Below are 17,500 nucleotides of genomic sequence, written 5' to 3'. Positions count from 1 at the left end.
ATTATCTATTAGCACAAGTTATTATCTATTAGCACAAGTTATCATCTATTAGCACATGTTATTATCTGTTAGCACAAGTTAATATCTGTTAGCACATGTTATTATCTGTTAGCACATGTTATTATCTGTTAGCACAAGTTAATATCTGTTAGCACATGTTATTATCTGTTAGCACAAGTTATTATCTGTTGGCAGAAGTTATTATCTATTAGCACATGTTATTATCTGTTAGCACATGTTATTATCTGTTAGCACAAGTTAATATCTGTTAGCACATGTTATTATCTGTTAGCACAAGTTATTATCTGTTGGCAGAAGTTATTATCTGTTAACACATGTTATTATCTGTTAGCACATGTTATTATCTTGTATGAGTTGTTATGTTGGTGTGACTCACGTCTTCGGCCACGCTGTGTCTCCAGTTCCTGACCTGCACAGCCGTTCCTTCCTCAGAAACTCCATTTCCCATCAGCTTTTGGGGCAAAGGTGGAATCTGAAACAATCAATGAATAAAATAATTAGTTACTGAAAGATGAGGCGCACAAATTGCCTGATGGAGTGATTGATTACCTCCTGCAGCCTGAACTGAGAGAAGTTTCCATCTTTCAGGTCCAGTTGCGCTCTGGGAATCAGAATCACGTGCTGCTGAGGATTCTGGGAAAGAGAACCAGCGACAAAATTGAGGTTAAATATTAAAGATATGATGACAGAGTGTGTGTGTTTTTTATTTTTGTTTGTGTGTGTGTGTGTGTGTGTGTGTGTGTGGGTGTGTGTGGGTGTGTGTGTGTGTGTGTGTGTGTGTTGTACCGCTGTGAAGACGTCGTTGTTGTCATGCTTTGCGTCTACAGGATAATCTTCCTCTGGCAGCGGAGGCTTCAGATAAATCATAAACAACCGTTATTAAACACCGACTGATATTTTGAGAATAACATTAGTTAAACGTGTGTAATGAATCTGTTTATCATCAGATGCTCTGCTGTGATACTTTAGTCATCTTAAGGCAGGACTATCCAGATTTATCTGAGGACGTACCGGGCTGCCGACCTGCCTCCTGCTGGCTGTGGATCCTGGGAGGGAGGAGGGGGAGAGCGGCTCTGGTGCGGCCCATGACGTGGCTCCTGAGGTGGGGTTGTAGTAGTAAAATCTCCCAGAGGCTTTGTCCAGCAGCTGCTCCCAAACACAGGAACCCTGACAGGAAGTTTACAGATTGAAAACACATCTAAAGGCCGATTCATACTTTCCACGTCTGCGTGTCCACGAGGGTCCGTCAGACCGTCTGACCGTCACGTCTGACCACACACTGAGCACGCTCCTGTTTCATCCCACACTCCAGTACAGTTGGTGACGTATGCACCTCAAGCTCATTTACCGAGAAGAAGAAGAACACCAGACAGACCCTCATTTGTAGTATAAATGGATGAATGGAAAGTAAGTTCAAGCCTTAAACTTGTGATTATTATGGTCTGCAGCAGAAGATAAACCAACAGATGGATGAACCTCAGGCGTGTCAACATGCTCCTGTTATCTTGATCATAAAACATTTAAATAACTTTTACTTAGTGTTGATGCTGGTGGTCCCTGTGCACAGAGCACCAGGGTCCCTTTAGAAAACCTCTCATTTTACTGACAGTCCTAGTCCGGCTGTTCTCGAGGCTTAAACACTTTGGCACCATATTTTTCATTATTTTGTAAGTGAGCAGCAATTTAATATGAATCATTATAAACACTTCAACAGTTTAGGTGTGTGCTGGTGATTGGTACCTGAGAGGAGGCGGGGGGGAGCAACAGGGAGGGGGAGGTCAGCTGTCCCCCCTCGCTCCCCTCGGGATGGTCCAAGTCTGCAGCCAGCGGGGCAGAGGGGCCGCAGGGGTCGCACCAGGTGGTCCGTCTGGTTACTGGTTGGAAGTAAAATGTCTTCCCGCTCTCCTGGTCCGTGTGCACCTGAAGGATATATAATATGTTTATTTTTTACCTAAAATAGTTCTAATACGCTGTTGTAACATTTTATTTAAAGATTTTATGCTTTATTTTTTGCTTCAGTTATTCGACAAAAATAAATATTTTACTTTTTGTTGTTTAATCGTTTGTTGTTCCAGAACACGTTAATGTTAAAAACAAACAATAATTTGCATTGTTTGAAAAGAAAAGCTCATTTGTTGACAATAAATAAATGACTTAAACTTCCTGAATGACTGTGAACATTTGCAGATAATCGTCCCAGAAAATATCACGGTGTTACTTTTATTATTATTATCATTATTATTCTATATATATATATATATATTGATATATAATTATTATCATAATAATAATCATAACAATAATGATAGTGTAACACCGTGATATAGAAACAGAACAGTAAACCTGATAATAAATAATATATTAGTTTACATGTCAGCAGCCAGTTTAACTACCGCAGATAATCAAATGTGCACGTTATGATCACATGATACTGTTACGACCCTATTTTGCACATTTCTTCACAGAACTACCACTTTCATTTTAATTAAGTTAAACTACATATTTCAATAGCGTTTTTTCATATTCTTTATGTCTTCTTCTTCTTCTATTTTATATTTATGTTTCTTGATTTTTGCAATACCTATATGCTTTAATGTTGCTTGTACGGTGATGCATGTCGTCGTGTGAAACATAATATTTTAATATAGTCTCTGTGTAACGAGAGCTTTACGTGCTTTATGGAGCGTCTCCGATGTCCTGAGATGAAACTTTAATGCAGTAACACGAAGAGGAACAACATGTGAAGAATAAATAAAGTATAAAGCTGTTTTACTCTCTGTGGGACAAACATTGTGTTTTATTATATTTATTTATTTAATTCTGGATATATTCTTATTTATTTTCTGTTGTATTTGTATGTTTGTATATTGATAAAGTTTTGTATCCATTAAATAACATTAAAACAACATAACATTTGAACTGTAACAAAATACATACTTTATATATGTTCATGTGAAAATGCATAAAAATATAAATAAAGTTGTTAAATGTTTCATTTACTCGACTCTTTAATGTCTCAGCTGCCACTTCAACTCCTTTCAGCTCTTACATTTCATCAATCAATGAATTTATTATCATATATATTGTTTCCATCTCAACTTCCTTTATTAAAATCCACCTGAAGCTTTCATTTCTTTCACTGTTTTTTAAACACATAAACCTTAAACATATATTTCAGTGCTTCTTTCTCTGCATTTCCCAAATCCCTTCACTTTCCTTCACTTCTCTGGTCTTCAACCGGCCACTTCTACATATACATTTCTTTCAGTGCTTTGGTTAGAACTGTAACTTTTAAACTGTTTAGGTCCTGAAATGTAATTAAATTCCTTTCAGTGTTTCTGTCTCGTCTGCCTCTTCAGCTCCTTTGAGCCTTAAATGTCTTCGGCTCATTTTATAGGTTTCAAGGAAACGTTTGTTTTTTACTTTTTACAAATACGTTTCTAATCAAAGTCGAACAAACAGACTTTCACTCTGGAGACCAAAAGTCAATGTTCACTTATTTTAATCTTCATCCGTAACTTAAAAAAGGTAACAAACGGAAAACATAGCGTACTTATTGTACTCATTACTTATGAGTCAAACCGCCACAACGTTAACCTGTTAACGTGTTTAAAACTGCGTTTCTCTGTAAAGTAGTTGAAGTGCAGTTTGGTTGTGCGGGAACATATTGACGCACACCTGCTGGTACACTTGTCAGAGGTCAGAGGTCACCTTACCTGCCAGTCGTCCTGCGGGCTGAGGGGGCAGGCGGGGCTCATCATCCCGGGGGAGGAGACTGACGAGGAGGGGGTGTGGTCTGGAGGAGGCGACGCGGGGAGGGCAGGGCCGGAGATCTGAGGGACGCACAACTTCTTCAGAGAAGAGAAGTTAGCGTAGATGGGCGAGATCGCGTCCTATGGAGTGTTTAAAGGGACAGTACGTCAGGATTATATCAACACGTGTTGCTACCACCGTGTTAGTGATATAAATATGTAATAATAAAATAACTTTATGATATATAAAATACTATGAATACATAATTCAAATAAGGATGATACATCATTTAAAAACATAAAAAATATATAAATAGGAATAATACATATTTTTTAGAATAGAAAATAAGAATAAACACAGTTACTAAATGAATTAATAAGAATATTAAATTAATATAGCTATGCACAAAAATAATAGATATATATTATATATTAAATAATATAAATACAGAATTATAAAATTGTTTTATCATATATAAAAGAAAGAAATAATTCAAAATATTTAATATGAATAAAACAATAATAAATAATCAAATATAATTTGATTGTATAATTAAATTCATAAATAATTCTAAATATTAAAGTTAAAAATATATAAGGAAATACAATACAAATATACAAAACCTAATTAGAAAAACAAAAGAATATCACAGAAGAAGAAGCTGAAACGTGTTTCCTTCAGTAACGGTGCATGTTGAGATATTAGTGTTGAACATGAGTTACACTGTTTTCACTGGACAAACTCAAAGTGACAGAAAAGAGTTTCTTTATCTTTTCCTCATTAAACTGTGGAGAGACAGGAAGTACTATGCTTTATAAACACACACACACTAACGTTCTCTTTCTTTTGAATAATAATCATTAAACTTCTTGTTTTTTGACCTTAAACATCTTGAACTTCTTCTTCGTTGGTCTGCAGTCATAGATAATCCTGCAGTGCTAAATCATGAATTATTAAAGGTCAGTTTGAAATGAGAGGAAAGTGTGTTTGTGGATTAATAGTGTTTATAATGAACACAGTTTTACTAACAACATATTAAAGTGTATTATTCATTTATTTATTTAGTTCTTTCTGTTATTTCACACAAAAGATATTTTCAAACCGAAACAGAAACAAAGAGTGATTATTTAAAGAAAAGATGAGGAAAAAGATTTTGTAGATTTTTGTCTGAGAAATAAAGAATATTTTTCACTAATAATTTGTGTTTAATGATAAAACTGGACGTCAAAGAAACCCGAGCGTCGGAGCGACACACATACAGCTTAGGCTAAAAAAAACACAATTTAATTTTTTGTAACATTTACATTTATATGAATCTAAACATACAATAATGTTATGTAATTATTATATTATACTCACAACAAAGTTTGAAACTCGCTCCAACAACAAACCGGATCAGCTTCTTTTCATGCTTTTTTCTAACCTAACCTGCAGCTGAAAGTTAAAGTTCAGGATGTGAGAACTAACCCATAATGCATCTCCCTGTTTGTGTCTGTCATATTAAATTATTTTCTTCCTCAACCTCCATCAAAAACACATCACAGGTTGTAATCCGTCTGAAACTGAAGCTCCATGTCACACTGCAACTGCCCTGCAGCCTGTAGCCCCGCCCCCACACAATGTAGCCCCGCCCCCACATAATGTAGCCCTGCCCCGTCCCGACACATGACGTCATTGTAGAAAAACGTAGTAAAACTTTTTCTATTAATTTCTCTTAAAATTCTCTTAGTTTACTGTTATATAAACTGTAAAGTTAAATCTAACCAGTGATGACATGTTTAGCCGCATGTCATCATTCCGTCGCTGGCTCTCACGGTGGTGTCCAGATAATGATGTGGGCTTCGTAGACAATTGGCGGACTTTCTGGGGAAGACCTGGTCTGATTAGGAGTGACGGCATCCATCCTACTTTGGCTGGAGCAGATCTCATATCCAATAATATTACAAAGTTTATTAGTGGACCTAATCCATGACAACCTGGAGTTGAGACCAGGACAAAGAGTTGCACTCTTACACACTTCTCTGTGCTTCTTTCCGGGCAGTCACCCACTCAAATCCCCATAGTGACTGTGTCTGCCCCACGACCACTGAAACTAATCAAGTCTATGGTTAACAGAAGAGGAGTTATACATGAAAACCTAATTAAAATAAACACCACCGCTGCAAAAGTGCAACTAAATCGAAACATTAAATGTGGGCTCTTAAACATCAGATCTTTATCAACGAAAGCTGGATTGTAAATGATTTAATATCAGATAATAAGATTGATTTATTTTGTCTCACTGGAACCTGGCTGAGACATGAAGAATATGTCTAAATGAATCCGCTCCACCTGGTCATATTAATACTCACATTCCTCGAGGTACTGGCCGAGGAGGTGGAGTTGCGGCCATATTTGACTCAAACCTCCTGATCAATCCTAAGCCTAAACTAAACTATAACTCTTTTGAAAGCCTTGTTCTTACGCTCTCAAACCCAACATGGAAACAATAAAGCCAGTTTTATTTGTTACTGTGTATCGCCCTCCTGGTCCGTATTCTGAAGTTCTATCTGAACTCTCAGAACTTTTATCAAGTTTAGTCCTTAAAACAGATAAAGTAATTATTGTAGGTGACTTTAATATTCATGTGGATGTTGATAGTGACAGCCTTAATAATGCATTTATCTCAATATTAGATTCACTGGGTTCAGTCAGAGTGTACATGAACCAACTCACTGTTTAAACCACACTCTGGACCTTGTTCTGGGATATGGTGTTGAAACTGAAAGTGTATCAGTGTGTCCACATATTCCTCTTTTATCAGAACATTTTAATAACTTCTGAAGTCCTGTTACTGGACTACAAGCCAGCAGGCAGAACATCCTACACTCGATGTTTATCTGAAAGTGCTGTGACTAAATTTAAGGAAGTGATTCCATCAGCACTTAATTCAACACCAGGACTCAATATCAATATAATGGAGGACTCCAATGCTAACTTTAGTCCCTCACAAATTAATCATCTTGTTGATAGCGCTGCAGCCTCACTGCGAATAACACTCGACTCTGTCGCTCCTCTAAAGAAGAAGATCATAAAACAGAAAAAGAAAGCTCCATGGCTTAATTTACAAATCCGCAAACTAAAACAAAAGTCGAGAAATCTTGAAAGTAAATGGCGTTCCAATAAATTGGAAGAATCTCGTTTAGTCAGGTTAGATCATCTTAAAACGTATAAGAAGGCTCTCCGTAATGCAGAGCAGCTTATTACTCTTCCTTAATAGAAGAACATAAGAACAACCCCAGGTTTCTGTTCAGCACTGAGGCTGACAGAGAGCCACAGCTCTACAGAGCCTTCTGTTCCTATATCTCTCAGTAGTGACGACTTCATGAGCTTCTTTAACCATAAAATTATAATTATTAGAGACTAAATTAATCTCCTTCTGACCTCAATCAGTAACGACTTAACTTCAACCTCCGGAACCTTAAAAACATCTGTAACTCCTGAAATATATCTAGACTGTTTTACTCCAATCAACCTTAACCAACTAACTTCAACAATCTCATCGTCTAAGCATCAACCTGTCTTTTAGACCCGATTCAACTAAGCTGTTTAAAGAAGTTTTACCCTTAATTAACACCTCGTTATTAAATATGATCAACCTGTCTCTATTATCTGGCTACGTACCACAATCCTTTAAAGTAGCTGTAATAAAACCACTTCTTAAAAAGCCTAGTCTTGATCCAGAGGTTTTAGCCAACTATATGCCGATATCTAACCTTCCCTTCCTCGCTAAGATCCTTGAGAAAGCAGTCGCAAAACAGTTGTGTGACTTTTTACATAATAATAGTTTATTTGAGGTTTTTCAATCTGGATTTAGAGTTCATCATAGCACAGAGACGGCACTGATGAAAGTTACCAATGACCTTCTATTGGCATCAGACAAAGGACTTGTCTCTGTTCTTGTCTTGTTAGACCTCAGTGCTGCTTTCGACACTGTTGATCATGACATTCTACTACAGAGACTGGAACATTGTGTTGGCATAAAAGGAACCGCACTAAGCTGGTTCAAGTCCTATTTATCTGAGCGATCTCAGTTTGTACTTGTTAACGATAAATCCTCCATGACAGCCAAAGTCAGTCTTGGAGTTCCGCAGGGTTCTGTACTTGGACCGATTCTATTCACCTTATATATGCTTCCTTTGGGCAATATTATAAGGAACCACTCTATAAACTTTCATTGTTATGCGGATGATACCCAATTATATCTATCGATTAAACCAGACGAAACCAATCAATTGGCTAAACTTCAAGCCTTAAGGACATAACAACTTGGATGTCTAGAAACTTTTTGATGTTAAACACAGACAAAACTGAAGTTATTATACTTGGCCCTAAACGCCTCCGAAACGCATTTTCTAATGACATAGAAGCTCTGGATGGCATTAACTTGGCCTCCAGCACCACTGTAAGGAATCTTGGAGTCATCTTACAGAATAGAATTCAAAATCCTTCTCCTGACTTACAAAGCAATTAATGGTCAGGCTCCAGCATATCTTAAAGATCTCATAGTACCTTATAAACCAACTAGAGCATTACGCTCCCAGACTGCAGGGTTACTTGTGGTTCCTAGAGTCTCTAAGAGTACAATGGGAGCCAGAGCCTTCAGCTATCAAGCTCCTCTCCAGTGGAACCAGCTTCCAGTTTGTGTTCGGGAGGCAGACACACTCTCCACATTTAAGAGCAGGCTAAAGACTTTCCTTTTTGATAAAGCTTATAGTTAGGGCTGGCTCAGGTTTGCCTTGGATCAGCCCCTAGTTATGCTGCTATAGGCTTAGACTGCCGGGGGACACCTCCCTGCTCTCTTCCTTCTCTTCCTCTCTCCTCCCCTCCCTCTCTTCTTCTCCCTCTCTATCTGTATGCATTTATGTAAATGTATGTTACTAACTCATCATCCGGGGTATCATCCCCGAAGTGTCTGTCTCTCATGTGGCAGGTTGCCACTGATAAAGTTTACGTCAGGATCATGAATTGTGGCTGCGCCTGCTGCCCTGGTCCTGCTGGACACCGGGAAGCCTTTTTGACATTTTCCTGGATTCATCCAAACTTTCTCTTTTTCAATACAACATAATTTCTGTCAAATGTTGTATTTGTACTATGTTGTTTATCCTGTACACACGACATCTATTGCATGTCTGTCCGGGTTAGGGTTAGGGTTAGGGTTAGGGTCAGAGGGTCTAAGGACAGAGGGTGTAAGGACAGAGGGTCTGAGGACAGAGGGTCTGAGGACAGAGGGTCTAAAGGACAGAGGGTCTTAGGACAGAGGGTCTAAGGACACAGGGTCTGAGGACAGAGGGTCTAAGGACAGAGGGTCTAAGGACAGAGGGTCTAAGGACACAGGGTCTGAGGACAGAGGGTCTAAGGACAGAGGGTCTAAGGACAGAGGGTGTCGTATGCTGTCTGCAGTCTGTAAAGCACACTGAGACAAATGAGTAATTTGTGATATTGGGCTATATAAATTTGATTTGATTTGATTAAAGTCTTATACTTTTCTTTAATTTTCACTTAATTGTTGTTGTTTTTTACATTTTCTCTTAAATTATTTGATAGTTTTTACTTAATTTTCTGTTTCTGACAAAACTGCAGATGAAACTATGTATATATAAATATGTATTTATATATTTTTATGTAAATTCAGTTACATGTCCAGCAGGTGTCGCTGAAGAGGCATTTTCTCCCGGTTTCCTGTCTGACCCTGAACACATCCTGCCACTGTGACGTCACTACATCCTGCTGACATCATCACTTCCTGCTGTGACATCACCAGACCCACACAGACCCCCCCTCCTCCTTTATTTAAAGAAGAAAAATTAAGTTAATTAGAATAATTAGAATAATAAGCTACATAAAGTTACACACAAGAAAAAAAAGATCAATCAATATATTATATAATATTAATAATAATAATAATAATAATAATAATAATAATAATAGTAATATCAATATATAATAGAAATAGAAATAATAGAAAAGTTGTAATATATATAAAATATTTTAAATCAAAACATTTAAGATGAACATAAAAATATATAAAAATATGAATAAAACAATAATAAATAATAGAAATTGTATTCTTTTAATATATACATTATTAAATGTATAAATATTTCATAAATATTAAAAATAATAACCCATTTTAAACAACATGAAATAAATAATAAATCAAATTCAAATGAAAAACAATATAAAACTAGATATAATAATTCAAATGAAAGTTACAGTGAAGTCAAAGGTCAAAGGTCAGCAGTGTTTCTGCTTGATGAGGAGAAGAAGAGGAAACAGATCCTGCTCTCACTTCCTGTGTGGATGCTGCAGGGGGCTTTTATTTTGTAAAAGACCTGCAGCTCTGAAAAATGAGTGCATGTGGCAACAAATCAAATGTCATAAAATGTTTTATAAATGACAAGTATATTTTTCATTATTGAAGATTAAGTGAGAGAAGTGTGCAAGAAAGATAGAAACATTTATTGTATATAAATGTATATATATATTCAACCATAAAGACCTCCGTCTTTATTTAAAAAAGGTCTGGACCTTTCAACAATTTACCAAAGTCTAACCAAATAAATAACTTCCAAGAAAGAAAAAAAAGAAAAAAAGAAAAAGAAAGAAAAAGAAAAAGCAGCAGCTTACATTTTCAATAAAAAAATTTAAATTTTATATTTGATTTCATTTTAATTTAGTGCGTTTAATTCTTTGTTTTTTGTATATTAGTTTTTTTTATATTTAGGTCTTATATATTTAGTTTTTGGATATTTAGTTTTAATATATTTAGTGTTAGTATTTTTGGATAACCAAATATATTCCTGTTACCTGTGCAGGTGCAGGTGCAGGTGGAGGTGGAGGTGCAGGTGCAGGTGCAGGTGCAGGTGGAGGTGCAGGTGCAGGCACTCCAGGACTTGCTTTCCCCCCCACCAGAGCCTCCACATCCAGGTTCAGGTCCTGGATGGACTCGTAGATGTGATTTGAATTTTCCTCCTTCACCGAGTGCTCCACGCCGCCGCCGCTCTCCCCTGTGCTTGTCTCCTCCGTGCTCGTCTCCTCCGTGCTCATCTCCTCCTCCGCCGCCTCCTCTTCGGGCTCTATCGGGGACTCCCGGTGGTCATGGCGACCTGTGGACGGCGAGGACGTGCCATGGTGCTCGTTGTGGGGGGGGACCACAGGTGTCTCCACGGGGATGGGCTGGTTCTGGGGCCGCGGCGCCGGGAGCGGATCTGCTGGACTGAAACTGGGAACTCGAGTTTTGTCAGAGTCCCCGTGGTCATCCAGGAAGTGCTTTTTGCTCGCCTCGTCGGCCATGTTATTAGTCCCGGTCTCTGTGGGAGCAGCAGCAGGGTTGCTGGGATGTCGCGATGCCGGTGCCACAGCCGACAGGTCCTGGAAGTCCAGCGGGACGCCGAACGTGGACATGCGGTTCTCCGTCTTGCGTCTGGCAGCATCGGGCCGGAGCCGGATCATCACCTGGTCCCCTGGCTTGGTTCTGGGATCCTCCAAAGTCTTGTGGATGGGTACGGGGACGGGTACGGGTACGGCAACCGGCGCTGCCACAGGAAGCAACAAATGTTCAGGACTGGCCGAATCAAAGTGCAGAGGTGAGGGGAAGTCCAGTGGCAGCTCCTTGACGTACTTGGCGGGGATGTAGAAGGGCTTGGAGTTGCGGTCGCGGCGGACCTGCCACCAGTGGTCGTTGGTCTTCGCCAGCAGGACGTAGCGTTCGTTGGGTTTAATGGAGACCAGAGCGCCGTCACGACCCGGGTACTCATACTGAAACTCCACAAGGACAAGACCCAGACCTGAAGAAGAAGAAGCTTTCTTCAAATACATGCAGAGCAACTCGTGCTGCACCATGACGGCCAAAATCGTAACCACGAATATTCATTGATTTTAGGGACAAAAGATTTTCTATAAATGGAGCATTTTAAACCAAAGACAATCATGTTAATTTAAAAGAGAGCTGCAGATCCTAAATCCTATGAGTCAGCATTTAGCACTTCTTCTTCACTCGTCTCAAAGTCAACAGGTTTTTGGTGTGAAGCCTGACACCAACTAAAGAGATTTTAACGTTTTCTACTACGACATAAAATACGTCAGTAAATTCCTCACTGAACATTTTTGAAGCTTCTACATATCTTAAAAACGTCGGCTGCTAACAAGCGTCTCAATGACACTAAACGTCCTCACGCTAACATTAGCCTTCGTTAGCTTAGCGGTGGTGACGTGAAATAATGTGACCTGCTGTAGCTCCTTTATAGCCGAACGTTAGCTCCTTACATCTGCAGATTGTGTTTACGCCTCAGAAATGATAAAAGTGTTAATCTGTGGAGATTATGCTGCTGAACAACATGTGTAAATATCATAAACGTTTGTTAAACAGAGATTATTTTCTGCAAACGCTAAATATGCTGCTGTAATATAATGTGATTTTATATTGTCATTTAATTGTTTGTCTGCTTTTGTTAGAACTTGAAGCTTTTTATCTCCTATTTCTATAAACCGTGTGTTTAACGTCACAATTACAGATGTTCACTGAGCATCGACCCTTTGAGTAAATAACTACAATAAATGCTAATGCTGCTAACTACAATAAAAGTTTCACTCACCTCTGCCGAGCAGGGAGGAAGTTGCTGCCATGGTGACTGCCCTGGGCTCCTCAGGCCCCGCCCCCCTCAGGTAGACAAGCAGGTGAGTTTGAAGGTGAGGGGTCAGAGGTCACACCGGCTCATTGTCAGCCACCTGAGAGACAGAACGAGCGACTTAAAACCAACAAAATGTCTCACGTTTATAAACATTTATATGTATGAGAATACGGGCCGGTCCAGAGACTAGGGGCCGGTCCTGAGACCAGAGGCCAGTCCTGAGACTATGGGCCGGTCCTGGGACTAGGGGCCGGTCCTGAAACTAGGGGCCGTTCCTGAGACTAGAGACCGGTCCTGGGACTAGACTCTCTGACCGCTAACTGCACACGTCCTGTTACTGATCGCTGAGATTTTCTGCTTATTTTATTGCTGTTGTTTGTTTCTTTTGTGTGAAAACTTTCCTCGCTGCTGTCTTGTTCAGGACTCCTGAAGAGATTCTGAATCAAAGGTAAAACATTTTCCTCAGACTCAGCCTCACACGGTCCTGTTTAGGGTTAGAGTTACAACCATTGTTACTGCATGTCTCTACGCACAATAACCTTTAAAGCAGCCTCTTAGCAGTCACACCTGAAGCTGTGAATTACAGGACTGACTGTTATATATTTACTGCAGTGGCCATATTATTAGGTACACTGTGAGCACACCATGAATCCCTGATGAAACTTTATCTCCTGAGTCTGCATGTGAGCAGCTGGAGAGGAATGTGTCTTCCTGTCAGAACAAGCCAAACTCCTCCTGCAGCTAACAGTGCTAACAGGGCTAACAGGGCTAACCCTCATGGCTTCACTTTGTTTTCTTCTTCACAGCTTCATCAGTCCGCTCATACTCACCTCCATCTTCTTCTACTCTACTCTTGCTCTCTGACTCCAAAGTTTCAAATTAAAAGACCCGGCAGGAGATTGAAGCTTTACATAAGAAGCTTCCACAGAGACGCTCACAGCAGCTTCTCCTCACAAACTCACCCCCCCCCCACTCTCAGGTAGAGGGGCGGGGCTTTGCAGTGACATCAGCTGCTCCTCAGGTGCAGACCTGCAGCACCTCGAGCTGCACTGAGCAAAGAAAGGTTTATTTTATATACAAAACAAGTGCTTCTGTATTTGTGATGAAAAGGAGAAATTACTTTTACAATTATTGTTAATATACTGCAGGAACTTTATTTTAATAAATTAGATTTTATTGCCTAACATTTCTGCCATCTTACCTGTTTCTCTTAATGTCAGGTTTTTATTTGATAACTTTAGTAAATTATTAGTTACAGATTCAGATTATTAACTAATAAATAAAACAGTTTCCCACCTAGGCCTTCAGTGATGTCCTACAGTCCTACCTGAGTTATTCCCCCTCTTAATACCATCATTATGACGCCATGGCTCTAGAAACTATACATTTAGACAGAAACGCAGTATAACCGGGCGTTGCATCACCTTAACAACAGAGTTATCTTAATATTTCCCAAACATTTAGTTGTAAATAGCAGGCATTCCCAGCAGTACAATGTGCAGTGCCTCTCGGAGGCTGTGACCGGGGGTACCGCTCGTAGATAGTGATTTGAAAGTGGCGGACAAACCCTGTGATAGGCTCGCTAGCATCGGGGTTGGCCGTTCTCTTCTCACGATGTCTAGTTTTTCTTGAAAAGTTTGTCTTGAAAATGTCGTTGTAATGATATCTGCGACCACATCGATCTCTTCTCCTTCAGCCATTGTGGGTTGGAAACAAACAGCTTGTAGAATCTAAATGAGCTCGTTCAAAGTTTGCTGGCTCTGCCTCTCAATAGTGCGTATCCAATCAAAAGACGTAGACGTGCTGACGTTATCGTACACCTGCTAGCTGGCCCCGATGTCGCCAACTCGAAATCTGATTGGTTGACGCCACAGTTTTGTCTCCGTTCACTTTAAGCTACAGGCGCTGTTGCTTCTGAAGGCCTCAGGGCAGATCTCTTGGACCCTGGCAACTCATCATGGCTGAAATATGATTGGATAAAAGCTCTAACATAAAGGCCAGCCCTACAAATCTCCATCTGAGGCTGGAAGCAGCGCAACCAAGAGGAAAGCTATGACATGAAGAGGATAGACTATAGAGAATAATTTAATACATGTTTGTGGATTTATTTTTTCAAAATTAAATGTATATTCTGATGATATTTAGGCCAGCAGAGAAGGCCTTGCTGGCCCTGACGGCCCGCCACTGATAAAACTATATTTTGATGATAATACCTTTGTACTTTTACTCAAAATTTTAAAGCAGGATTTACTGAAGAAAAATATCTGAGTATACACACACACACACACACACACACACACACACACACACACACACACACACACACACACACACACACACAGAGAACAATAGCAGGAGGCTGATCTCAGGTCTGTTGTGTTTATGAAGGGAAGTTTCTGCTCTTCCTGTCTGCTGTAAGCCCCGCCTACACAGCCGCGTGACTCCACCCCCTGATAACATCACACGCTGCTGTGTGTGTGTGTGTGTGTGTGTGTGTGTTTCCTGTCTCTGTAAAGGAACAATAGTGTGTCTGCAGATCTGCAGAACATCACATTCAGTTGACGCTTTTGTCCAAAGGGACAATAAGTGCAAACAAGGATAAAACGAGGATAAAACTCCGAACATTAAGAATCTCGCAGGAACTTTAACTACTTTAACTTCAAACAGATTAAATCATTCAAGCGCTGAATACAGAAATACAAATTATCTTTTTTTTTTTTTTTGTCCGAGGTGCAGTTTCAACAGATGGGTGTCCTGCTGACCTCAACGAGCTCACATGTTTTATTTGAGGGGTATCAATAAAGAATAAAGAATTAATCAATAAATAAATAATTAATCAATCAATAATTGATCAACACCTACTAAAAAAATTATTCATCAATAAATAAATTATTATTAAATAACAAAAAATAAAAACCTAAGTTTTATGTATAAGTTCTATACAGTATATTAGTTCTGTATATAAGTTTTAAATATAACTTCTCAGCAGTCACTGGATCGGTTCGCAGCCGAGTGTGAAGCTGTTGGGATGAGGATCAGCACCTCAAAATCTGAGGCCATGGCTCTCAGCAGGAAACTGGTGGATTGCCTACTCCGGGTAGGGAATGAGCCATTACCCCAAGTGAAGGAGTTCAAGTATCTCGGGGTCTTGTTCGCGAGTGAGGGGACGATGGAGCGAGAGATCGCTACAGGTACTACAGTCGCTTTACCGCACCGTTGTGATTAAAAGAGAGCTGAGCCAGAAGGCAAAGCTCTCAATATACCGGTCGATCTTCGTTCCTACCCTCACCTATGGTCATGAAGGCTGGGTCATGACCGAAAGAACGAAATCACGGGTACAAGCGGCCGAAATGTGTTTCCTCAGACGGGTGGCGTCTCCCTTAGAGAGAGGGTGAGAAGCTCAGCCATCCGTGAGAGACTCGGAGTAGAGCCGCTGCTCCTTTGCGTTGAAAGGAGCCAGTTGAGGTGGTTCATCTAGTGAGGAGCCACCTGGGCGCCTCCCTAGGGAGGTGTTCCAGGCACGTCCATCTGGGAGGAGACCCCGGGGAAGACCCAGGACTCGGTGGAGAGATTATATCTCCTCACTGGGAACGCCTCAGGATCCCCCAGTCGGAGCTGGAAGATGTGGCCCGGAGAAGGAAAGTTTGGGGTTCCTTACTGGAGCTGTTGCCCCCACGACCCGACCCCGGATAAGAGGTAGACGATGGATAGATGGATGGATGGATATAAGTTCTATATATAAGTTCTATATATTAGACCAGTGTTACTCATTGAGCGGCTCGCGAGCCTCCTCCGGCTCGCCAAGCTTTATTGGTGGCTCGTGTGGCAGTGGGCTAAATAAAGAAGTGATAGATGTGATTATGGAGTCAATACAGATATTTCATAAAAACACTAAAAACAAGCAGGGCTATTACATACAACCCATTAAAACACAGTGTCTGCTCTATTAGCCTACACATACAAGATATTTAAACTTGCTCAGCGGAACACTGATTCACTGTGGAGCTGCCAGTTCTTGGACGAGTAGATATGTGGTGGGCTAGTATATAAATAAATTAACTTAAGCTCATTAACAATATGTCATCATTAGCATGATTATGAATATGCACATTTGCTAAAAAATAATTTATATCACTAAATTGGAACATTTAAATTGGAGGATACTACGACCAACCTGGCACTCCACACTCCCGTTAGCTTGGCTCCGGTCCACTCGTTTCACCATTACGTGCTAGTTCGCGTGTGTTTCTACAGACGTAAAATGGATCGATTTCTTATTAAAGAGTTGCACAGCAGGTGGACAGAAACAAAGCGTGACACACGAGGAACATTAAGATTTGTCTTTGGAGCATCAAACCACAGAGTCGAGAGGAAGATGCTGGAGATGGGGTTTGTGGACAGACAACAGCTGCTCGTTAAAAAAGAAAGAGAAAGGTACGAGCCACACAAGACGAGTAAAGGAACATTCAAGACAAGTGGACAGAGGAGTTTGTATTTGTCCTCCACGAGTCGAACCCTTTGTGCTTAATGTGCAAACAGACCGGCTCTGTTTCAAGAGAAGTTAATTGGAGCCGCATCTCCAAACGACGCATCCAAAATTCAATGAAATTTGCGCACCTGGAAGAGAAATTAGTAAAAGATAAAGATAGAGCAGCTTTCTTCTGTTTCTGGACAACAAAGACTCAAACACAGGACGACTAATACAGCTGAACGATTAACTGAGGCATCTTTTGAGATCGCATGGATTTTGGCTCGGGCAAATAAACTTCTCAGACTCAAACATTGTGAAACTGCTTTGTGGCTTCAGCAGAAATATTGTTTGCAGAGTTTGACAACATCGTCCCAGTATTAAGGTAATCCTGCTTTTAATGAATGTATTGGCTGCATTGCATATTGTATGTTCTGGCTGGATGACAGATTAATAAGCAGACAGTCTTTTTATGACTGGATGTAGCTTTTCATACTTTGCAGTACAAGTGGCTCTCCTATTGACTTTGTCCTCTCAATGTGGCTCTCACGTAAACATAGTGAAGACCGCTGCTTTAGACAATAAT

The 17,500-nt window shown here is 40.0% G+C and overlaps 1 protein-coding gene across 1 annotated transcript in view; it reads right to left on the bottom strand.

Moving 5' to 3' along the window:
- Positions 1 to 13,429, bottom strand: part of LOC115004585 (rho GTPase-activating protein 27-like) — a 27,899-nt gene extending 14,470 nt beyond the window's left edge. The window contains exons 1-9 of the mRNA XM_029426258.1: positions 13,277 to 13,429; positions 12,411 to 12,543; positions 10,624 to 11,603; positions 3,738 to 3,914; positions 1,762 to 1,941; positions 1,033 to 1,188; positions 808 to 873; positions 571 to 654; positions 398 to 493 (exon numbers count right to left, since the gene is read on the bottom strand). Of these exons, the coding sequence (XP_029282118.1) occupies positions 398 to 493; positions 571 to 654; positions 808 to 873; positions 1,033 to 1,188; positions 1,762 to 1,941; positions 3,738 to 3,914; positions 10,624 to 11,603; positions 12,411 to 12,441 (1,770 nt within the window). The 5' untranslated portion in view covers positions 12,442 to 12,543; positions 13,277 to 13,429. The remainder of the gene's footprint in view (positions 1 to 397; positions 494 to 570; positions 655 to 807; positions 874 to 1,032; positions 1,189 to 1,761; positions 1,942 to 3,737; positions 3,915 to 10,623; positions 11,604 to 12,410; positions 12,544 to 13,276) is intronic.
- Between the last annotated feature and the right edge of the window lie 4,071 nt (positions 13,430 to 17,500).

This window comes from Cottoperca gobio, unplaced genomic scaffold (assembly GCF_900634415.1).
Source record: "Cottoperca gobio unplaced genomic scaffold, fCotGob3.1 fCotGob3_148arrow_ctg1, whole genome shotgun sequence".
NCBI classification, from domain to species: domain Eukaryota; kingdom Metazoa; phylum Chordata; class Actinopteri; order Perciformes; family Bovichtidae; genus Cottoperca; species Cottoperca gobio.
This window is presented reverse-complemented; position numbering and strand designations above follow the sequence as displayed.